The 25,226-nt window shown below is 39.7% G+C and overlaps 1 protein-coding gene across 9 annotated transcripts in view; it reads right to left on the bottom strand.

Annotated features, from left to right (window-relative positions):
* The window catches only part of CAMK2D (calcium/calmodulin dependent protein kinase II delta), a 194,804-nt gene that overhangs the window by 59,361 nt on the left and 110,217 nt on the right, over positions 1-25,226 (bottom strand). For 6 of the 9 annotated variants that reach the window (XM_069459184.1, XM_069459187.1, XM_069459190.1 and 3 more), the window contains exons 5-6: positions 4,529-4,594; positions 319-391 (exon numbers count right to left, since the gene is read on the bottom strand). In XM_069459184.1, the coding sequence (XP_069315285.1) occupies positions 319-391; positions 4,529-4,594 (139 nt within the window). Of the gene's footprint in view, positions 1-318; positions 392-1,324; positions 1,398-4,528; positions 4,595-25,226 lie in introns of all 9 variants that reach the window. The other 3 variants (XM_069459185.1, XM_069459186.1, XM_069459183.1) reach the window with 1 other exon arrangement.

The raw sequence follows: 25,226 nt of genomic DNA, 5'->3' as shown, positions 1-25,226 counted from the left end.
GAATGAAACAGAGATCAACAGTCCTGCTAGAAGTCACATTAAATCCTATCTCCATTCTTAGGAGGAAGAAAATATAGCAACCTATTTACTGCGAACATCAGGAGGTTATTTCTCTCTGGCTACGCAGGGATTTATATGCCACGTCTCCAGGGTGCATTAGAGCGGCGATGAAGGAAGAGGGATTGTGGTGAGGGATAATGTGTTGGAGTGAGTCCACACAACTGGGCTGCTTACATTTTTACCTTTACAGGCATAACTGCAGCTGAACAGTCCTGAGGCGCTGCGTGGAGGTGTGTCTTCTCCAAGGGCATTACTCACCTTCAGGTCGCGATGGACCACGCCCATCTGATGGCAGTGGAGCACAGCCTCCAGGATCTGCTGAATGCAATGACTGCATGCAAACACCAGGGGGCGTGTGTTAGTTCCGAGCCGACACTCACTGTCTGTACACCCTCCGAGAGACTGGGTTCAAGGGCAGCGCTGGCAGACAACTGGGCTTGTACCGTACCACCTTCGGGAACGTGAACATATTGCTCAAAGAGAGTGACTACTACCCCAGAGCAGTGAGGGTCTATGCCAGACGGGAGCCGGAACGTGGACTCACTTGTCCTACGAAAATCCACTGCATCTCATTCAGCAGCTCATTTCCTGGTTATAAATTCTTCCAGGAAATGAATTGGAACACAGATGCAATCGCTATAGCTGTTGTGCTCCACTTCCACCCCCACGCACAAAAACTGTTTCCCTATCCTCGCCCCGTTTTTCCAGTATCATTCCACAAGCTGTCACGCTAGCAAGCAAGGCACCGTTCAGGTTCAATTAGGATGCATAATGAATTTTTGATAAATCATTAACTTCTGGTACTCTAATTTAGCTGGCAATTATTATCTCTTGCCTGAGGGTTCATCAGACTCCAATGGAGCAATGCGTAACCAGTTGTTCTGCTACAGCGACCCGTGGTCTCAGAACAGAAGTGGTGTTGAGATCTACAGGCGCACATACATCACAGGCCAGGTTCATCTCCAGGCAAATGCTGGACAATTCAGGGAAGCCGGCCCCACACCTCCTCTGGGAGTTTGCTGTTTGGAAACTTAACAGGTTGTGTTCGTAATATCGTTCTTTCCTTTTTGCTATGATGTATATTTAGCCTGTAGATGAGCAAACTGAAAGAGGCATCATGCATTATCATTTCATCATTTATTCAGTTTAGGAAAAAGTTGGGAAAGGCAAGGGAACCATTTTCAATACCCACCCGCTGCCCTTTCCCCAGAAAAAAATAAAATAAAACTCCTTTGATTCAGATTTATGGACTCCATATACTGACCTTCAGGTCCCTGTGAACTATGCCATTTAGGTGACAATGATTTACACTTTCTAGAATCTGCTGTATACAATGACTGCAAAGATACAAGGGCAGAATGGAAGGGAGAACATTTTAAAGGCACATAATCACATTGAGTACAAAATAAAATGAAAGTTCCAACGAAACAAACAAACAAAAATTATGTTCTTCACAATTTTTTTTTAGCTTTACACTGGAATTAAATAATGCTGAATAAAGCTAATTCTGGGTCTAACAAAAATGACAACCAACATAGAATTTGTGACATGTTCAGACAAAACAATTTGAGCTGTGTTTTTTTCATTGTAAGTTTACAGATCAAATCATGTCGATACAGACGTTGCAATTTCCATATCTAGAAGGAAAAATGTATAATTCCCATAGTGTTCTGGGAAATTTTTTCAGAGATTAAAATGTCCGCGTATTTCTTATACACATCTAAACTGTTTAAAATCTGAGGTCACAATGAAACATAGGTGTTGAAACAAGAGGGTAAACACAGATGAAGTGGCAGGTGAAACAGGGGTCAAAAAAAAATGGAGGGAACACATTGACCACTTTGACTCGGAGTGTTGCTTTTTGAAAATATATAATAGGAAAACTAACACAAGTCTCCAATATTACAGGGGGAATTTAAAGTAAACCTGTACATAAAATAAACCCTGTCTTGTATAAGAATACTCTAGGCAAGGGCCAGGAAGCTTACAAAGGATAAATAAATAAAATCTCAAAATCCCCTGGAGCACTGGTGATAGCTAGACCCACGTCCGTGCACTTCAGTGAAGGCAAACTTGTGCTTATTCCTATGTCAAAATGCACATTTTATGCTATCCTTATGAAAGGGTCACTGATGTCAACAGATTGCTAATTACATTCGAGGAGAAATCGCTGATCAGCACCTATAAGGTCCCACGAGTTGTCATCTGACACACAATAATGTAGAACATTACACTGATGAATTTTGTACGACTTCACCATGCAATTCAAATGCAAGTACAGACAGAACCAAATTTATTCAATCAAGGATGATGCAAACGTTTTAATAAGGACATTTTCAACCATTTAACATACAGAATAATATTACTCTAAAGGAAATTCTTGAACTAAAAAAAAATCACCATCTGATTTATTACAATGTAAATATCACAAAATTGATCATGATTGTGATTTCTAGCTCTATGAACAGTACCACTAAAAGAGCCTCACATTGGTTGTTGTTGACTACTTAGCTTATTAGAGTATTGGTTTATTTTTAAACCATAGGACTGACTCTTTTTCCCTTTACAATAATGTTCACTTTATACTACTTTTTAAGAATATTTCTCTTCCTCTTCTCAAACCACAAGCATACATTATTGGGCCTAGGAAACAACAGAAAATAAAGAAGTAAACAATAATTCAGATTAAATCAACGTTACCATGTTTTACTAGTGAGGATGGATTCAATTCTTAAATTCTTAACTAGTAAGAAAATAGACTTTTACAATTTTTTTGATAAATATCCTCTTTATGCTTGCAGTTAGGAAGAGAATGTTTCTTTTCCTTGATTTTGTGGGGGACCTATCCTAAAAATATCCTATGGTTAATTCTCAAACTTAATATAAACATGTATATTAAATGATCCAACCCAAAAGGTCTGTCCTATTATCTACTGGGCTCTTTAACAGTGAAAATAGTCTTTATTTTAATTTCAACCCATATTTTTCAAGCATAACATCCTGTTGAACATAACTTTGAAAGGCAAAATAACCGAAATTCCTTAACTTGTTCACCACTTTGATTAAAATGATTATTCTCTCTTGACAGATGGGCCAATAGCTCCTTCCAAGGCTGCCCTAAGGGGCCCTAATGTGAGGCTTTGGGGACAGCTGAGCAAGTGGTGAGTCACTCATCATGGCATTAGTGACGCAGAACTTTCTTTTTGACTTTGGCAGTAAAAAAAAGAAAAAGCCCATTGAAAAATTAGAGTGTAGTCCTGTATAGATAGATTCACAGAGTGCCCTAAACAATAGCACTAAAGCAAGAAGAAAAATTAGAAATTTAGAAGTGAGTCTATGTATGCAGGTGCTGCTTGGAGGGCTGGGGCACCTCGGTAGCTGCCGAGGGTCAGGCTATTGTGGGATTAGCAAACTTCTGGGAGCTCTGAGAACATCAGAGAATGGGCACAGAGGGTCATTTACTGAATTTTCACAACATGCCATTTTCATTGCTAATAAGGAGCTAATCGCTCTTGATGAGATTTTTCAAAACGAATGACAATTACAGGGTATGTATAAGGAGGGCTGAGGAAAATTAACACCATGCGGTCTGTAAGTAGTATCTAAGCAAGTGCATTAGTGTTACTTCCATGTTGCTTTTGGGTAGCTTAAGAAGTTTCCAATTAGACAAAATCTTAGCCTTTCTTAAACTTCTGTAAAGATTCTTGCCCATTAACAAGATTAGGAAAATTACTCTTGAACCTCTGAAATACCTAAACAAATATTTTTCAAGTAAGAATTCCAAGGGTTTTAATGAAATTTCCAAAGAGTTAAATAGCTAATAAGAATGCTTTAAAAAGCCCACTGTGGCTTTTCTTAGCCTGTTTTCTGAATAGATAACTCACTGTTCAGTGGAACTTTCTGTGATGATGGAAGTGCTCTGTGTCTGGTCTGTCCAACTGGTAGCCACCACCCACTGTGGCTATTGAGCAGTTGGAATGTGGCTAGCCCAACTAAGAACTGAATTTTTAATGTTATTTAACTGTAATTAATTGGAATTGAAATAGAAATAGCCATGTGACTAGTGACTGCTACACCTGGACAGTCCCAGACAGTGGGACTAGTGGATCTCAAGTTTTGATCTCTGATCTTTTCCAAAAAAAGTACTTCTTTAGCAGAAGTCATTCCAGTTAGGTGGGGTTTTTTTTGTCTGTTGTTGTGATTGTTTTCTTTAAACATGTATTCTAACAATAGATGATCGATAAAAATAAAGTTTAGACCAGATTCATAGAATTTTTTCCCTCTAAGAATCATCCTAGAGATGGTGAAAGAGAGAAACATCAATTCAAAGGGACTCATCGGGGGAAGTCGTCCAAGATGGCTTTACGAAATTCCCATATATTTAACTGTCATGACGCATCTGTAAAGAAACATACTGCACAACGTTTGAATGCTGAGTCCTGTATCTTTCCAAGAGCAGGTCACTTACCTGGCATCCGCTTCGCTGTAATACTCTCTTGCCACTATGTCTTCAAACAGTTCCCCGCCAGTAACTCTGTGAAGATAAGCAAGATAATCAACATATAAAAAGAAGAAAAAATTAGGCATCCATAGGTTTGCAGCTAGTGTTCATAAAGAATTTTTTTCTTAGATTAGTCTTAAAATGATCAAAACAAAGTATTTTAAACATCATGAGACTTACTGTTTGCTAGATCAAATCTAGAAATCTAAACATTTCCATTTTTTCTGTCTGTCTGTGTATCACTAGATCCTGAAATCACAATTCTATGTATGCCATAAATATAGTCGGCAAGATCTTTTACAGAAAATGGTGTTATAAAAGTTTTCGTTTCAATTCTCCAAATGTGAACTGATGTCCGACAAAATGCACAGTTCAGTTTAGAGACATTTGCTGAACAAAAGGACGCGGCGCAAATCACAGCTGCTGAGTGTGAGTTTGCAGGCCGACCTCTCTGCGTATCTTTCCACCTTTTTAGTGTGTATCTTTAAACATACATTTTCTCCCCTTGCAAACACACATATACATATACATACTTTTCTCACCAAAGTGTAAATGATTAAGCTGGTTACATTTTTCATTTTACATTAAATCATGGACACCATTTCATATCAAAAGTGTTTTTTCCTATTCAACACAACATAGCAATGAGCAGAGGGAGGCGCGCGTGTATGTGCATGAATGCACATATGTATTTTTGCATATGTGGGGGTATTTCTAGAAGAGATATTCTTACAAGTAAAATTTCTGGGTCAAAGAGTACCCACATTTAAAATTTTCTTGGGAAGACAGGGCAAATTGCCTTTCCAAATGGCTGTACCCCAACACTCTGAAGGTACCCACAGGTCCAAATCATGACTAGTAATAGTTATTATCAATCAATAAAAACACCTGATTGTGAAAAAAAGTAATCTTGTGTTATGAATTTCTTGATTATTAGTGAGGTGGACCGATTTCTTAGGTATCTATCAACCATTTCTTCCTCTACTGTGATCTGGCTTGATTTTAAAAGGAAATTGCATCTTTGGGTTTTAACTTTATAATAGCTAACATTTGCTGAGTGCTTATAATGTGCCTCAGTGTACTGAGCATTATATTAACTCATAAATCCTGACATTTACTCTCTGAGGTGGGTTTTATCGTTAGCCCAGTTTATTGATGAGAAAACGGAGAAAGATTAACTAACTTGCCCAAAATGACAGAGCTTTGGTGGCACAGAAAAGGCATCCACTTCACAGACCATGCCCTCAACCATTACGCAGTGCGGCCTTTCCCATAATTACGTTGCCAATTTGTCCAGGTTAGACAGCATGAGTCATTTGAAAATGCATGACGGGAAGATACAAAGTTTCATCTATGAATATTACAGAGCGAGATAAAACAACTCAGTTTTTCTTTTTCGTTCTCGTTTGCTCTTATGCTTTATCAAGTTCTGCAACATCACCAAAGGACAGCACATTCCAGAGCTCACCAGCTATTACTCTCTTCTCTCTTCTCCTTCTCTCAGAAATAACGGTATGATACTAAAAACTATCAATTTTTCTGAACGTTTATGCAACCTCCATTGCACTCTGAATACTTTAAAGTCCTTTACTGTCATTATGTCCAATTCTATGACTTTCACATATAAAATGTGTACCTAAAATTATCATGTAAAGCTTCATGCAGGCCTGTTCTGAAAGCCATGATTACGTGTCCGTGTAATTTCGTTCAATAGCATGGCTATTTTTCCAATTAGAATCTATAATAATAATGTAATCACACAATGTGCCCTAGATAAATTATAATGCAAAATAATTAAATAGACAAAAAGTACTTCCAACAAATCCACTGTTGTCCCTACAACGATAACAGTTTTGTGGGATTTCTTCCTTTGAATATATTATTCCTTAGATACGATATATAATCATGTTTATCTTTGTCTTTGACCTTAAATACCTAGAAAACCTGCATATATTACAAATAATTTGGGACTATTAAAATGTTTAATAAATATTGATTAAAAAGTCTATTATCACTAATAAAATTGCTTCTGTTTATAGTAGCTCCTTAAACATATATTTTTGCCCCGTGAGAACTGTCAGATTCTGGTTCACTGGAATCTTGACTCACTGATCTTTGTTAGGTTAGTACCTAACCCAGCATTAACACGCAATGTTTGTTCAATTAATGGTTGTTGGAGTACTGATTAAATGAATTAACCCAGTTAGATAATCATACTATCCATTTCGTTTACTGTAAGTCTGGGCTTTATGTGAGCTTAACAAGGAAAAAAAATCATACACCAAAGTTTAGCTACGGTTGACAATAATGGGGACTCCTAGCATGGTGGCAGTTTCCAGTGATTTATAATAGCCTTACGCAAATTTGAAAGGATGCAGAGTTTTATGTTGAATTTTGGATGATGTAGTTAACTATCTTTGACAACATTCTCTCTCATCTTCTAGCATTCATCCTTCCCATGATTTAAAAATATCCTTATTCAAGTGAAACCGTTTTATCATTTCTGCTGTATGTATGTATGTATGATAAATGTCTGAAAAGGAAAAATATTCAAGTGAAACCATTTTATCATTTCTGCTGTATGTATGTATGTATGATAAATGTCTGAAAAGGGAAAAAAAAAAAAGGAAGTGATAATAGAATTAATTCACTGCCTTAAAGAAAGATATTGAATTTTCTAACTTTAACACATTTCTATACTCACATGATTGTTTAATGGAGCACAAAATTAAGCAGTAGTTATTACATATTTTTTAAAATTTTTAGTGTGTTCTGTGAAATTGTATGTAATGCCACAAATTAAATCAGACTCAGGAATAAACTGTTAGATTAATCAACCAATTAGACATTTTGTGAATATATCGATGTCAGAGTTCTGCTCTGATATGAAGTATATCAATTATAGATTTGAAGCATTAATTACTATTTATGAATCTCTGGAACATTAGGGATTACAGGGAAAAAAAGATAGTTCTAGAACCATAAAAAGATGAGATTCCACATATCTGAAAGATCTGGCGAATCCCAGACTAGGGAATCGTTTCATTTATGGAGAAAGTATGTGTACCTGTAAGTAAGACGTTTCACTCAAAACGCATCTTTTTGGCGTGACGAAAGGAAGAGAACTTAGCACGAATGGGACGCACGTGTGCTCCGTGCGTGTGGACTCACTGAGGGACACACAGTAAGTGACATCCACCCTGTGGCCTCGCGCCCACCCGTGCCCAGGGCCAGCCAGCGAGGCTGGAGTCCCGTCGCAGCGCGTCACGTATTGCAGATGATGAAGAACTTCTGTTACTTCCTCCAGTTTCCACGCTTCACAGAGGGTTCCAGACCACTGCTGTGTAGACTCAGGACGTTACACTGAACAAAGGGTAAGCAAGCAATGAGGAGGGAGCAATAGAGTCACAAAGGCTCAGAGATGAGCTAGAGGAGAGACGAGAATAAAGAATCTTTCTGGGGGTCAGGGAAACTGCCACGGAGGACGTGCTGCTCCAGGAGGACCTTCCAGGGGACAGGAATGTCCGGGCAGAGATGGGAGTTCCACTGAAGAGAGGAGAGAGAGCGAGAACAAAAGGATCGGAACTAGGAACCTCAGTCTGTCCTTACTTAGTCCCAATCTTTCCCCCCATTCCTCACCATCCTCAGGATGTACCTACCTACTGAAGGGACTTCCAGAATCCACCATCTCCCAGGTGCTCCCAACTTCTTACTTTTTGCCACCATTCGTTTTGGGGTGCTCTAGTGACTGTGCTTGGACACTGGAACCCAGTGGCTCATTTCTAGTATCACAACAACCCCACATTTGTCTGAATAAAGGCTTACCTCAACCCAGTTTGGTTTTTTTAATATAACGCTGGGTTAATTAATTATCACACAGGTTTACAGAAACAATGCTTCCTGAAGGGATGTGTAGGTTAGCAATCCCATTTTTAAAGAAAATAACCAAGAATTAGTACTGGTTTTATTCCCAGCCTTTTGATTGAGTCAACAGCAGGTAAGTAACTTAGTCACTGTTTCTAGGCTTGGCATTCATCTTCCCAAGCTCTCCCTGATTCAGCTGGAGTGTTCAACAGAACACCAATGCGCTACACATATTATTGGACAGCACATTCCCTATTTTTTACTGGCATTTTCGTTGGGTCTCTGGACTATCACTCAATGATTTATTACGCATGTGCACGCCAGCACGCACCCGCTTAGTAAGTGTCAGTAGCCATTGCTCTGGCAATTTGATCATCTGTTTTATCTGAATATAAAATATTCAACGGATTTTTCAAAAATAAGCATCACAGTGAAGCTGCAGGCATTCAGTTTAATTAGAAAAGAGAAGGCTAATCTGAACAGCCCTATTTCTGAATTATGGCATACTTTTTTAAGGAAATGAAACTATATTTATTTTAAAGAAAACGTAATCAAATCTTATTTGACTCCTTCCCAAATTATAAATTCTCCCAGACCTGCACTAAGAAACAGCCAGGCATCAGCGTGCTACATGTGAGTTACTGTGTTAAGTACCGATTTGAAATCCTGTTTATACTCCCTTCGCGTATTGCCTGCCTAGAATAGAAAGACTGACCCAAGCCTAGAACATTCAAATTATTGTAACTTTAAAAACTGTTCATTTATGTATGTATTTGTGTGTTACTCATTCTCTAGCATCTTCTTAAAAAGACTTGAGACAGCTTATCATCTTTCAAATTATCTAAATTATCAAATTTCCCTATCTGAACTCTAAGCGCATGTTTTTTAGGCTAGCATACAAAAGGAGTAACAGATTTATTCTTAATTACTGCTTATAAAAATCTATGCAATCTTAGATTGCTTCCATTTTTTTTATAATTGTAACAGCTCCATAAGAGAATATGTGCTTGAATTTAATAATATATCGCTGTTGAATCCAAAAATATTTATTTGCTGCTTATTATGTGCAAGCTACTAATTTACTGAAGCTTGGTTTAGTCATTAGTTTCCATAAATTGTTTTCTTTTTTTAATAGACTATTAGGTTCTTAGGAATATATGGCTTTACATAATTTAATTCATTAACGCAGAACTACAAACTCTTTATTCACAGTAGTAGTACTTTTATCACTATTCAACAGTAAGACGATATGATCTTTAGTGGTGGACTTAAAAATAAAATGTATCCTTACTATATATTAACACAGCATTTGTAGGCATCATCACTGACGGCAACTCATCCCTGGAGTACGAATGTTAAGCTACTGCAGCGCAAACCGGATCGTCCACGCTGCCAAATGGAAATCACAAACAGACACTCAGGATCTAGGAGTTCAAGGTTTAACGTGTGGGTTTTCTTTCAGCGAGAGCTTTCCCTCCCTTTGCCTCTCGCAGAAGCTGCACTTCTGGTTCTTCCCGTGTTTTCTCTCCCCTCTCCCCGCCACCAGCCCTGCAGGGAGGGGGTTACACACGCACTGAACCACTGTGCCGGACTCCAGGAAGGAAGAGCTAGGATGGTTCAGCGACTTGTCCCATCGTGGCTGCAGGACAGTAGTTTCACAGACGGACAGACTGATGGATGGTGTCACCCCCCAGATCTCTGGGGTTGCAGAAGGAAAGGCAGTTTTCTTGGGGGCACTTCTTGGGATCGAAGGGAGAAGAGGTGGCAAAATTTTATTTTAGTTGGTCACCTGGAAGCTAGTTAGCTAAATGATTCAAGTCTGGACTCTATCTGTCCTCAACTCTTCATTGTACAAAGAACAGTAAGAGGCCGGGCGCGGTGGCTCACGCCTGTAATCCTAGCACTCTGGGAGGCCGAGGTGGGCGGATCGTTTGAGCTCAGGAGTTCGAGACCAGCCTGAGCAAGAGCGAGACCCCATCTCTACTAAAAATAGAAAGAAATTATATGGACAGCTAAAAATATATATAGAAAAAATTAGCCGGGCATGGTGGTGCATGCCTGTAGTCCCAGCTACTCGGGAGGCTGAGGCAGTAGGATCGCTTAAGCCCAGGAGTTTGAGGTTGCTGTGAGCTAAACTGACGCCACGGCACTCACTCTAGCCCGGGCAACAGAGCGAGACTCTGTCTCAAAAAAAAAAAAAAAAAAAAAAAAAAAAAAAAAGAACAGTAAGAATAAGCTACTTCAGTACAGTCTCGTGTCTCCCAAAGTTATACTCAGTATCGAGATTTATGTTTTGCTTAAACAACTTATAACATTAGCAGTCCTTGGGAAAGGGGGGAGGGGGAAACTTAAGTGAAAAAATATTACAGACTGTGGTGGTGCTGCAGGAAGCTAGCCTAGAATTTAGAAAATCCTTAGAGAATCTCTGCAATAGAAACTCCTCATGCAGATCACTAAGCGTCTTTTAAACTCCTATTTGTAGCTAGTAAATATCTACTTTTCCATTTATAAAATATTTCCTATATTAAGAATTCTTTATAGTGAAGCAACTTTACAAGTTTCGTTTGCATATATGTGCTTGGAGTGCGATTTCAAGGCATCAGTGACCTCCTCTTCAAAAAGTTAACACTTGAATGGCCTAGAGCAGTGGTCCCCAACCGGTCTGGCACCAGGGACTGGTTTCACGGAAGACAATTTTTCCACGGACCGGTGGGGGAGGAGGGAATGCTTTTGGGATCTTTCAAGCTAATGATAATCTGTATTTGCAGCTGCTCCCCAGCGCTAGCATCACCACCTCAGCTCCAGCTCAGATCAGCAGGCATTAGATTCTCATAAGGAGTGCGTAATCTAGATCCCTCACATGTGCAGTTTATAGTAGGGATGGAGCTTCTATGAGAATCCAATGTCGCCACTGATCCGACAGGAGGCAGAAATGACGCGGTGATGCGGAGCGGCTGTAAATACAGATGAAGCTTCTCTTGCTCGCCCTCTGCTCACCTGCTGTGCAGCCTGGTTCCTAACAGGCCACAGACTGGTACCGGTCCTCGGTCTGCGGTTTGGGGACCTAGAGTATATAGTTTCAGGTCCTTACCATAACATTTGTGGACCTTCCGTGAGCTGGCGTGCACTTACTGAGCTTTCTAGCTTTTTAGTTCCACAAAAATCGCCTTGGACTTTGGTTAGTTGTGTATTTCTCTGTGCATCTTTAAAGCAATTCCTTGCCAGCAATGTCTAGACAATCTTGATTTAGTTTTCCTTGAGCTTACTATGCATTCTTCAAGAAAGAGCCGAAGCTTCCTCCAGAAATTCTTCTCTGAAACCCATTCTCCGTGCCTTCTCAGTATGCTGTTTGTTTGATTTAAATTTCACATGACCCTGAGATCATCTGCTTATATATGTGTATCTCCTACTAACCCTCAAGATAAAGAAAGGCAAAAACCATGGCTAACTCATTTTTTGTACCCCTAACCTGCGACCCTAACTAACATATTCCTGAGACCTGTTCGTAGTTCAATACACGTTAGTTGAATTAAACAATCTGTGAAAGGGAAGATACAAATATGAAATCAGTTTAAAATAGGGAAGTGGAAATACGGATAATTTTTATTATTAACACTTTCCTTTAAAAGGGGGACTTGAAACTGCTATCCTTCCAGTCATTTGTACATTTATCCTTTTAACAAGGATATAGTAAGTATCTATGTATTATAACCTATGTAAGGTGAGGGATGTAAGGGTCCCTATTTTTAAGAAAAAAACTAGAAAATACATAATTTAATAGAACATCAGATATAACAAATATCCATGGGACACATAAAGGGATATTGATTCAAATTTTCAAAGCATAAATGCTTGGCTATTGCTACAAATAAGTCCGTTGAAACAACAAACGAAAGCAGTTAAGGTGGTTAAAGAGTCTTCAAAAAAATAACAGTTAACCACAGGATGTGGTCACTCCCCAATCGGACCGCAAGTATCTTGCCACAATGTCACCAGCTACAGAGAAGGTGACGATCAGAAACGCTTTCAGCCAGTGCCACGGCGCACTGGTTTGTCAAAGAGAACAGACCGGGTGTGGGGGTTGCTGATCCGAAATGGACCTCCATGGCCACGATCCTGTAAATTCATCTACTATAACACAGTTAAAAGGGCTCGTTCAAAAGACCGTGCAACGCTTTTCTTTTCTGGTTGCCAAATACCTGGCGCAACGCTTTCCATGTAATAAGTGAATGAATGAACACACGTGTATAAGACCAGACGCCATGCACGGATCATGAGCTTTGCCTCCCAATGCCACGGTCGCCTGACTCTTGAGGTCCGAATCCCTCCTGGGAATGCTGAAACACGCTGAGACAAGATAGAAAGGCAGGATCTTTTCTGAACTCGAGACAAGACAGAGAAAGAGATCTTTGCTGAACTCAAGAGCGTGGCTTCCTACAGAACAGGACAAAAATGGAGCAGGGGCTGGTAACGAGCCCACAGGCACCGCTGGAAGATTTTGTTGTGTTATTTGATATCCTGAAACACCAATCAGAATTTCTATGCGTTTTCTTCAGTACAAAATGTTTTAACTTCTATTAGTTATTCTGGGAAGTTATTACTTTTTCTTTTCAGTATTATCTTCAGTTCCCACTAAGAACAGGAGAGACTCAGGCTAAAGAGGAGGAGGAAAGTCTCCCTTTAGTACTAGCTAATGACGTCACCTCATGACCTCCAGTCAGGTCTGACAATTCTGGCCCAGCACAAGGAGCAGGAATCCCTTTCTTTTAAATCCACATTTTTCCCTAAAGTTCTGAATGTCCCACATTCTTCATACATTTGCACTGGATGTATGTAGAGTTCAGTCACTTCAATGAGTCCAATTTCCCTGGTGGAGATGCAACTTGAGTCTTCTCCTTCTCCCCTGTCCTCACCCAACGCCCAAATCACGGTGATTTTTTTCCTTCGCTCTTGCAATATCTGTTTCCCCACTCGCGTCCTGTTCTCCTATAATCCCTTTGCCACACCGCAGCAAGCGAGAGCTTTGTGAAATGAAATCGGATTATTTCATTCCCATCTTTAAACTCTCCCACAGCTTCCCGGAGCACAGGGTATAACATCTAAATTCCTCTTCCTGGCCCACGAGGCCTTGAGCTCTGGCCCATGCCCGTCTCAGGCAGGCACTTCAAATCTCTGCGCCCTGGTCTTGGTGACGTTTATGCCACACTGGCCCTTGTGCTGCTCCTCACCGAGGCTGCTCTTGCTTGGGGCTGTCCTGGTAGTTCACACTGGGCGGAATCTCACTCCTAGATCTTCTCAGCATTTAGGTTTCTGCCCCCGACGCCTCATGGCAGCCCTCCCCTTCACCCTCTTTAAATCAGCCATTGGCCACCAGTTGCTCACCAAATATCACCATTTTCCTCACAGCACGAACAGCTAAAATTATCTTGCTGGGTTTACTTGTTTATTTGCTTATTAGCTGTCCCTTCCTCCTTCAGTTGCCACAAGGGAAGTTCTGTCGATTCCATCACCGTATTCCCAAGGCTTGGCGGAGCATATGTGTATGACAGGCATGCAGTAAATGCCTACTGATTGCATTAATTAATGAATAATGAGATGCCCTGGCATGAAGATCAAACAAGCAGAAACACAGACCAGAGCCAAAGGGTGAACATTACACATGTTCAGGCCCCAAACGTCATAGGAGATTTTTAGATCTCGCATCTATTATTCTGTTATATGGCGGAAAATCTCAGACCCCCAAGTAGCACTTCACATTTCTAAACTTTATAATTAAACTGTATGAAATAGATGATTTATGGTACATCTCAAAGCAAATACTGGATGAAATTTGCAATTGTTTAAAATGACAAGCTTAGAAGTCAGCCATCTCGTGTTAGAATTGTGGCTGTGCTACTTAGCTATTTAGCTGTGTGACTTAGAAGAGTAACCTAACTTCTCTGAACTTCAGTGTCCTCCTCTATAAAATGGTAAAAAAAAATTATATAGTATTGGTGTACAATTAAAGGAATTACAATAGTTGAAAAATGTAAACAGTGTCAAGTACATGGTGAGTACCCAAAGAACATTAGTTATAATTATTGTTTCTTTAGTACAATGAGTCCGGTTTTGTTAATATACTGCAACCACAACCCTAGACATCATTGTATTGGATCTCAGGTTTATGTACTTAGAAGTAGGAGAAATAACTAACAATAACTTACTACTTAAACTGTAAGATTTATAAATAGAATATAACCATATAGTGTGTTCGGGTGTCTTTTTTATAGACAAGTGATGTTTTTAAAATTGTGATAAAATACACATAACATGAAACTTAATCTTTCAACAATTTTTAAGTGTATGATTCAGTGGCATTAAGTACATTCATAGTGTTGGATGACCATTTCCAGAACACTTGATCATCCCAAACAGAACTCTGTACCCATTAAACTAAAACTACCCATTCCTCCTTCCCCTCGAGCCCCTGTTAACCTCTCCTCTGCTCTCTGTCCCTATGAACTTGCCTATTCTAAATACTTCATGTAAGTGGAACCACACAGTATCTGTCCTTTGTGTCTGGCTCATGTCACTGAGCATAATGTTTTCAGGGTTCACGCATGTTGTCGCATGTGTCAGAATTTCATTCCTTTGGAAGGGTGAGTACCATTCCCTTGTATGTATCACATACGCCACATTTTGTTTATCCATCTCTTGATGGATATTTGGGTTGTTTCCACCTTTTGGCTATTGTCAATAAAGCTGCTATAAACATTGGAGCATAAGTATTTGCTTGAATCCCAGCCTTCAATTCTTTGTGGTATATACTGAGGAGTTAAATAGCAGGGTCATGTGACAATTCTATGTTTTACTGTGTGAGGAATCACCAACCTGGCTTTTCCATGGCCACTGTGCCATTTTACATTCCCACCAGCAATGTACAAGGGTTCCAATTTCTCTGCATCCTGGTCCAAACTTGTTATTTTCTGTTTTTTTTTTTTTTCCTTTTTCTGTTTTGTTTTTATAGTGGTCATTTTAGTAGGTGGGAAGTGATATTTGCACTTCCCTAATGATTAGTAATGCTGAGTGCCTTTTCATGTGTTTATTGGGTATTTGTATATCTGCTTTGAAGAAATGTCTAGTCAAGTCTTTTGTCCATTTTTTAAATGGGTTTTTGTTTGTTGGTGTTGTTGCTGGGTTATAGGAGTTCTTTACATAATCTGGATTTTAATTCCTTATGAGATGTATGACTTGAAAATATTTTCTCTTATTCTGTGGCTTGTCTTTTACTCTCTTGGTAGTGTCCTTTGATACACAAAAGTTTTTAATTTTGATGAGGTCCAGTTCATCTATTTTTTCTTTTGTTGCCTGTGTTTTTAAGTCATACTCAAGAAAAGTTGTTGCCAAATCCAGTGTCATCAAGATTTTCTCCTATATGTTCTTCTAATGGTTTTGTAGTGTTAGATCTTACATTTAGGTCTTGGATCCATTTTATGTTAAATTTTGCATAGGGTATAAAATAAGGATCCAAATTCATTATTTTGCATGGAATATCCAGTTTTGTTCTAATGATTTTGGTACAGTGCAGAATAATGGCCGAAAGAGCCATCTACAACTTGTGCATCTATAGAGATTAATTAAAAATGCATTTGAAGTTTTCTTTAGATATAGACTATAAAACCAAACAATATACCTGCCACCAGAATTTTAAGTAATTCACTTCTAAATATCTCACACAGTAACTCGAGAGAATTGGCCAATATTTAATCCAAACCACTATAACACAAGACCCTCTCCAAAAGTCAGAATTCTTCATATCTTCCTAAGAAGTGAAGAGCAATTTGCAGAGGCCTGTCCTGGCCTTTTGCAGAAAGCAGCATTGAACTATAGTTTGCTACCATTGCTAAATGACTTAATTGCTGTTACGATCAAATTCTTCTGTAAAACTGAGTTCATTTGAAGAATGACAAACATTTTTTAAAAAAAGAGAATAGGTTAGAAAATAAAAACTCCCCTTCTCCAATAAGCAGGGGATACCTCTTAATTTTAACTATGGAATAAATGGAAAAAAAGAAAACGGCGCTTACAATATCTTCTCTCCTAAATCTAATGCAACAAAAGGCCAATTTGAAAACTGTATTCCATGGAATGTTTGTGCAGACAACGGCTCTGCAGAGACACTTTCAGGAAGCATGAGCGCCTGCACAGGTGGCGTACGGTGGCTGAGTCTTTCCTAGAATTGCTGCTTCTCCTCCAGGTCTGGCTACTCCTTTTCTCTGAAATTGCCACACCCACTCTCAAAGCAACTTCACGCTCTTCCTTTCACTTTTCCTTAAGAAAGTTTTCCCTTAGCATGTTTCAAAGAGCCTGACATTTTCAACCAGAACTTTACTAGAAACCAGAAAAAATTTTATTAAAATATTTACTGAAAATACAGATCCTGTTTTAAAAGTCAAACTACAGGTTTCCCATCCCAAGACTTCCAGTTGACTATTCATCCAACAGTTTCTTACCCTACACGTATTTGAGGCCACATTTGACGTGCATAGCTGCTTAAATACCTATTTGGTTTCCTTCCCTCCTAGGTCCCAGAATCCACAATGGAAGGTACTATCTTACTTTCCAAAATAAGGGAGTGATCTCCTGTTCATTCTATTCTGTTTTAAAGCCAAATACTATAACCTTAGTAATTAAACTCTTTCATTCAAACTTTGATACATTTAGGCAATTCAAAAAGCCGTAGAGAATGACATGTTTGATTATAATGAATAACTTAATGCTTCTTGGTTTGGTTCTTTAACTTTTGGAATATTTTATGGTGCCATAGTTGGTGTTCTCCAAGTACATTACATAGTTCATACCCACACAGGGACATAAACAGAAATGGTCTTTTATACTGTGTTAATTAGAGTGCTACAATATATTAACATTTTAAACATACCATAAATATACTATGATAAATTTAGTACTGGTTCAATGATAGGTACCACATTTTCTTAAACATGGATATAACTCTCTCTCTAGTTAGACAAGAGATTTAGAAAAATAATTAAAATCCAAAAAGTATCTGATGATTCCTTCATTAGTTCTAATACATCGATATACTCTTTGCTTTGTTGAAGAGATAAGACTTAGAAGGAAGTCCGTTTAGTGGCAAATTCAGGTGTTAGAACTTACTACTCTGGAGCTATAGGTAACTTAACTCACCAAGGCTGATTATCTATAAACTGATGATAATAGCAAGTACTTCATAAAATTATCAGGATTAAATGAAATAATGTATTCAAAGCTCTTAGTGCAGTGGTTAGTACGTATTTCAGCACTTAATTCAAGTCGGCTATATTTATTTTTTAAAGCTATACTTCAATCTTCAGAAGGGAGGGTTTTTTGGTTTTGTTTTTTTTAAAAAGTATATCAGTCATCAAAAACTCAGAGTGAAAGTAGAGGCAGAATTTTTTTTTTTACACAAAAGAATGATTATATTAATATCAGAAGATAGAATCAATAACTATGAGTGTATTTTACCTTTTCTGTACCTAAATACTGGTTAGGAGGGAAGAAAAAAAGAAAGACCAAGTAAATTCTTACTTAGAAGGTACTTGATTTAAAAAAAAGGTCTGAAATTTTCAGATGAAAGTAGAGTTGACAGAAATATCCCAGACTTCTGTAAGAGTCGATTCTTCCTTCCCATTCTAGAGCCTTGAATTTTAGGAATTAAAGAGGTAAGCCTGGCAAAAATTTGATAGTTGACTATAATTGGGGATTCAGAACATTAAATGTCATTGGGTAATTTTCTGGTCTTTTCATGAAAACCAGAACTCACAGCAGCTGTTACATATTAAATAAAAGTAGATCCATAGGGGACAGTCAGAGAACTTAATTACAAGGGCAGCTGTGCCTCTGAGAAACGGGAAAGTCACCAGGGTTCTATGTGCATGTCCCTCTCCACGAAGAGACAAGGACTCTTGCTCCGTGCTGCTCATAGGCCTGTTCAACTCTCCTTCCTTCCTTCCTGGTTTGCTTTGCGTAACTCACCATTGCAACTCCCTGCAACTCTCACCTGACCATGGCTTTCAGAGAGCAGATTTTGACTCCGGCCCCAAATCTCCAAGACCTTACAACTTTAGTCTGTTTGGATTCCAAATCCAGGTTGACCAGTTCGGTGTTCACACCTGATCCAATAAACTGTGCACAGAAGGTCAGATTCGTGTGACATGCAGAGTGGCCCATTCTAGGGTGTGGGTAGGATTCGTGCTCCAAGAATAGAATTGAGAGGAGGAAGGAAATTTATATATACGCCACAGACAAATAAAAATATTTCTATCTAGGACACATGATTCTCTTTAGCAGAGCTATCTCTCTGATCTGCACTTCTTAAGGTATGATTTACATCCAGCAAAATTCACCCTTTTTAATGCACAGTTCTATAAATTTTGACAAACACATATTTGTGTCAACATCATACGTCATCAAGACAAAGGATGTTTCCATCATTAACTGGTATCTAAAAATTCTCAAAATTATATATCTTAGGTATCCTTCCTTTCACTTTAAAGAAGCAAGATGATAAGCTATTACTTACGAGCTTTCATTTAAGAAAAATAATCTGCCTTTAAGAGATAACATAATATATATATTGATACTGAGACTTGAGTGATTGTATCACATGAAAAACAGAAAATGTAGGCTATTTCTATTCATAATCTACTGCAGGCTGTTATTTAAATAAATACTGAAGGGGCTACTCTAAGCCAGGACTGCAGGAGACACATAAGGCATACGAGGTCCCGGCCACCTGGGGTTGACGGAGTCCCTCGCAGCGAAGACTCTCTGCACGGTATATACAGTAGACATGCATTGCTACAAGCTGTAGGCGACGTTTGAATTTAGACCACGGCTTGCTGATAAATATACACTATCCCGTGGCATCCTGCCAGTGCAGGGCTGGAAATGCTTGGGAGATAATCAAAGGTCACAGTTTTATTTAACACCGTCCCACACCAAGTAGGAAGACAGGCGTTCCCTGCCGGGCCGAGACAGTCCGTTCTCCCGTGACTGCTCAGCCCTGCGGCGGAGTCAAATCCTGCCTTTAAAAGGTGGGGCTCACCAAGTGGCCCGAAACCGGTCTCATCTTTCATCAAGGGCTTCTAATTTTAAATTGCTGTCATGCTCAATTTTATCTTAAGTGTCGCCCTGAGTCTCCACCCGGTTTGTTCAGATGTACCACGGGTTTTAGACAAGAATTTCCCAGGGCTGTGAATGCCAGCGTGCCTTGTCTAACACACAGCCTGCACGGGGCACAAAACAGTGCAAGTCGAGTAAGAATTTGAATAAAAGCCTCGTTTGCCAGCTTTTGATATGTATTGCATGTGCGCGTGCGGAAGTTAACCTACAAAAATAACTAACGTCTGCTGACAGCACTCTCTGCGCTAGCAGAATCCACTAAGGGGAAATTTAAACCAGAAACAGCCCTTTCCTGGGATAACAGGGCAGGGTTTCGCGATGCACTGCAGCAGCCTCCCGAGTGGCCACCCGGACTCCAGCGGGACAGTGGGAGGGACCGCCCGCTACGAAACTCGCTCCCCTAAAAGGCGAGGCCGCAGGATCCTTCCAGATAACTGTGCGGAACCGACAGCGCCAGCAGGAAAATCCGAATCGTAATTGCTGTGTAAAGCATTTATGGTTTGAGATGGGGCCCCTTTTAAAAAAATGAAATTTCCAGTTTACTTGCTACAGTTAAACTTATGTAAGACAAAGGTACAAGCAGCATGTACTTACAAAGATGCAGTTACTTAACTTGCTCATATAACCAACTACCCGTCAATTTCTTTCTTTTTTCTCTCTCTCTGTGTGTTATGGAATTCAACTTCCTTCTTGCGGGTTAACCTCACCTGGCCATGCGTTTTATTCACATTGTGGACTAAGGTTCTAGAAGCTCAGTGTACGGTGTGGACAGACTGAAATGCCTGAGCCGAGGCCACCATTACCCTACGATGACCACAGCCTTGACTCGGAAGGAAAGGCCACACATGAAAAACCTACACTGCTCTTCCAGGAAGCTTAATTATTGGTTGGGAGAAGGGGAATCTGATGCTTGTATTTGCATTACAAACCCCGACATCATCTAACAGCCCACCTGGGTACCTCAAGCATTTCAAGCAGTCTCTTCAGCCAAGCCAGGTTCTTAATTATCACCCAAATAAAACACACCTCAGCTCTAACTTTGGCTCACTCTGATCTCTGTCTAGAATTTTTATTTTCTATGTGTGAAAATTTATACATACTTAAAGACTAAGTATAGGTCATATAGTTTCTTATCCTCTACTTGGAAAAAATTTTCTTTTCTCCTGGCTCCCTGAGCTCATTTGGCACAGTTCTAATGACATATTTCTGTCTTGGATTATGTATAATTGTATCAACCACCAAAGTCATATTGTGAGCAGTTTGACAATAGAAAGTGTTTTGTGCAATTCTGTATTCCCTATAGTACCTAGAACAGAAAAAACACATGTTAGATGTTCAGTAAATATTTGCTGGCCAAAACACTAAGATATGAATGAGGTCGATACAATAGAAATTCTTTCTTTCTAGGCAGAACTCAGACTTATAATTACAGATAACACCTATTAAGCGTTCCTCCTCTGTCAAGCACTTGCTCTGTACATTTTTCAACAATGACATAATTTCATTCTTACAGCAATTCCAGTAGTTACACAGCACTGCTATTTCTGTTGAACAGCCAAGGCAGCTGAGGCCCAGAGAGGCTCAGCAACTTGTTCAAAGACACACAGGAAGGGACTGGCAGAGACCGGCTCAGATCTCAGCACATGGGTTTCAGAGGCTGGGTCCTGTGGCGACCTCTCCACCTGGCTGACACCAACACGGGCAGGTCAGAACTGAAGTTTGCAAAAGCATCAGTGGAGAAAAAAAGAAAGATCGTTTGTTGAGACTGGACAGGCTGAGGCCTTAGTCTCTTTTCTTTTTTCAATACCCTCAGTTTACTTATTCTCTTCCTCCTTTTCCTTCCTGTCCTCATCTCTTCTTCCCCTTGCTTTTCCTTCTGTTTCAACTAGAATTTTCTGGCTAGAGGCCATAGGAACCAACGCTGGTTTGTGAGGGAGGGAAAAGGGTTTATAGGCAGGTTGTGGGGTAGCTCACGGCATCAGGCTCGGTGGTCCTGAACCAGAGAGGCTTCCTGGTTCCAGGAGGCAGGACGTGTGTCTCTCCCAGGCATCCCCAACACGATGAGTCCATTCCTACAGCAACCTCAAACTCCTGGGCTCAAGCCATCCTCCGGCCTCAGCTTCCCAAGTAGCTGGGACGTGCCACCATGCCCATCTAATTTTTCTATTTTTTGTAGACATGAGATCTCCCTATGTTGCCCAGGCTGGTCTCAAACTCCTGGCCTCAAGTAATCCTCTGCTCTCGGCCTCCCAAAGTGCTAGGATTACTGGTGTGAGCCACTGCACCTGGCCATGTAAAGATAACTTTTAAATATCGCTTCTAGTATTAAACTGCAAGTAATTGTATTTAAGAAAAGCATGTTAGCTAGCATGTACCAAGCCTTGCTCTTATTCACCCAGACTATTCTCTTTTGGCCACAGTGTTTCCTTTCCTTCTAAGGCCATTTTGCTTTCGGCTGTGTTGTTTTTGCCTGGCTGGCATTTACTTCTCCTCTGATAACCACACCCCTTTTGTCCTTGGTAAACTACTTCTGCCTGACTTTTGACCCACGTGGCCTATTCTGGCTTGACAATCACCCTTTTGCACTTCCTCAAGCTAGCATGCAATTCTCTTGGTCAGAGTAATTTGTTCACGGATGGGCAACACCACTCAATTTTAGTATAATTGTTGGAATTAACTGGAAAAAGGCTCTCTTTGCAAGAGACTTATTGCTATAAGAATGATGTGAGCCTGGATATTCTGGGGGCCACTCTATTGGGAGAATGTGACAATAAATCAGAAAAGGGGATACGGGGCCTGCTGAACTTGGGCCACTGTTGAGCCACACTTGAAACTAGGTCTACCCACGAATTTTTCAGTTACTTAGGAAATAAGTTTACTTTTTGGCTGAAGCTATTTTGGATTTCTGTCCCTTGCAATGTAAAGTGTTTTGAAGAATACATTAACTTCTACATGGTATTATCATCCACTTTCCAGCAAAACACTCTCCAAACTAATCTACCATGTGATTCTAGCTCCAAAGGTTTTATTCTCACTGCTTTTCTCAACAGAACAGCCTAGAATGTGTTCCCTTCTGATAAAGCTCATTTGGATTTAGTCCAAATAGGACCAACTTTCATAAATCTAGGGTTTCTCTCTGTGTTTAACAAATGAACTCTCTTCGATACTATTGATTGAAGGTCTGTAACCTCTACATGCTTAGAGAAAGGCCTCTTTCTATGAAGATTTGCTGATTCTAGTAATAAAGGGATAAAGTTGATATTCTGTTAGCTCCATGTTCAGGACATGCAGTTAAGAGTGGACCCATCAAGTGGGGAAAAGGTGTGAAAGGTGGACAGAGTTTGAACAAAAAATATAGTAACAGACTTCAGAAAGTCCCCCTGTTAACCATTCAGATTGAAGAAGAAGAAAATAAAAACAGATCACTCAAAACTAAATGCAAGCATGTAATACCCCACATTTAAATTTTGCTAAGCAGTAAATAGACAGCAATATTTTACAGTCTCTCATATCCTATGTCAGGCAAATCTAAGTTTAAGTCCTAGCACAGCCACTTACTCTATGTTCTTAGGCAAAGTAATTAACCTCTCCTCCCTCAATTTCTTCATCTTCAAAGAAGAAGAATAATAATACTATATCCTCATAGAGTTACCATAAATGAGACAATGCGTAATAATATGCTTGTCACAGTTTGCGAAGGAGGGGTTCACGGTAAGTACTTGACAGATATTCACTCTTATGAAAGTCAGACATTCCTTTATAAAAATCAAATGGGGCTGGGTGCAGTGGCTCACGCCTGCGATCCTAGTACTTTGGGAGGCCGAGTAGCAAGGACTGCTTGAGGCCAGTAGTTCAAGAACAGCCTGAGCAAGAGCGAGGAAACAGAAAAATTAGCCGGGTATGGTGGCACACGCCTGTAGTCCTAGCTACTAGGGAGGTTGAGGCAGGAGGATCGCTTGAGCAGGAGTTTGGGGTTGCAGTGAGCTATCATGACACCACTGCACTCCAGCCCAGGTGACAGAGCAAGACCTTGTCTCAAAACACAAACAAGCAAAACAAACAAACAAAATCAAATGGCTTTCCAAGAACATAATGTGTCGATAGAGGCAGTTCAAGAACATTCACCTAGACAAATTTCATATGAGTATGTCTTTTTCATTCTTGAGTTTTATTCACATAGTGTAGACCACTATTCGGCAGAAACCAACTAAACATCATGGTCCCCAAAACTCTCTTGTACACTGCAACGCTCATAAGAAAGAGCAGGCTCTTTCCTTTTAATCCCTTTCCGCTTTCTTAGGTAAAGACGCGACCTGCACAATCAAAGAGAACTGACGTGTTGAGGTGGCCCCCGAGAGGAACAGTTACTGCTGGAACAGAAAGTTACAGAGACACAGCTTTAAGCCTAGGCGTGTATGTAAAGTGTTCTGCCTTCTCCGGAATATCAGCAACTGTCAGTTATAAAGCTTTTCCAAACTCTAGGCATAAATGTTAAGGGTCTAAAGTTTGCAATTCCTAAGGCACTCTGCCTTTTATTCACCATTCCACTTCTGTTCCCAGTCCCCAAATGTCTTGGGTTTTACAACCATTAGCTGGGCATGCCCTTAGAAGAAGTCCGTATCATTACTAATGCCAGGACAAGAAACCAGATACGATGATGTCGTTCATCCAGATCAGTGGGCTTCTTTGTTCAAGCAGGAGCAGGCAGAAAATATTTCTTAACTGCCCATAAAAATGCCCCAGTTGGGTCAACATTCTGGAAAGGGTTGAATAGTTTTCAAATTGCAAAATAAGAGATTAAAAAAGCAAACAAAGGAGTCTTTCTTTCCAAAGACTCCAGTGAATAATGCGACCACTCAAGAAATATATCAGGCCATGTATATGTTGCATGTTTCAGTCTTGGCACCTTGTAAGTTTCAGAAAGAGAATGACAGGAATGACCTCAATTGCCTAAATAACTATAGTCATTAGCATTGGGCTCGCGGGGTAATTGAACATCCTAAAATAAGTAGTCAAAATGTCCTTAAGAGAAAGTCAAGGTAAATGGTACATACTGATACTTCCGCTAATTAAGCACTGTAACGGTCAAGAAAAACCAGTATCTGAATTTAAGTTTTTAACAACATTGCATCTATTCTGACCATAAAGGTGTAATTGTAATCACATTCACTTCTTAAAATATGTGTCATGTTTTCTTCAAAATTAGGTATTTAGCTAAACTAAATCTCCAGTTTTAGTATTGGTTAAACATCAATTTTTATGATCTTGAACATGCTAATTAACTAGTACTTAGGCAATCATTGGCACCATTATGGCACCCAGAGTAGCGAGTAGGTGAAAGAAAACTTGAAATACTCACTTAAAACTCTCTAAACTGTTTGCAAAACAATTTTATATCTTGCCAGAAGCTTCCTCACATGTTGTTCTGCAAAAACACTGATTGAAAATCTACTATGTGCAGGCACTGTTCTAGGCACTGGGGGTACAAGTGAACAAAGGAGGAAAAAGTCTCTGCGTCCATGGAGCTCACGTTCTCGTGGGTGATACAGATCATTAACCAGGTGAGTTAATTAATTAATAGCAGGTTAGGTAGTGATAAGTGTCACAAAAGAAAAATAAAGGCAAGGAAGCAATTGGG

Source organism: Eulemur rufifrons, chromosome 26 (genome assembly GCF_041146395.1).
Source record: "Eulemur rufifrons isolate Redbay chromosome 26, OSU_ERuf_1, whole genome shotgun sequence".
Classification (NCBI taxonomy): Eukaryota; Metazoa; Chordata; class Mammalia; order Primates; family Lemuridae; genus Eulemur; species Eulemur rufifrons.
This window is presented reverse-complemented; position numbering and strand designations above follow the sequence as displayed.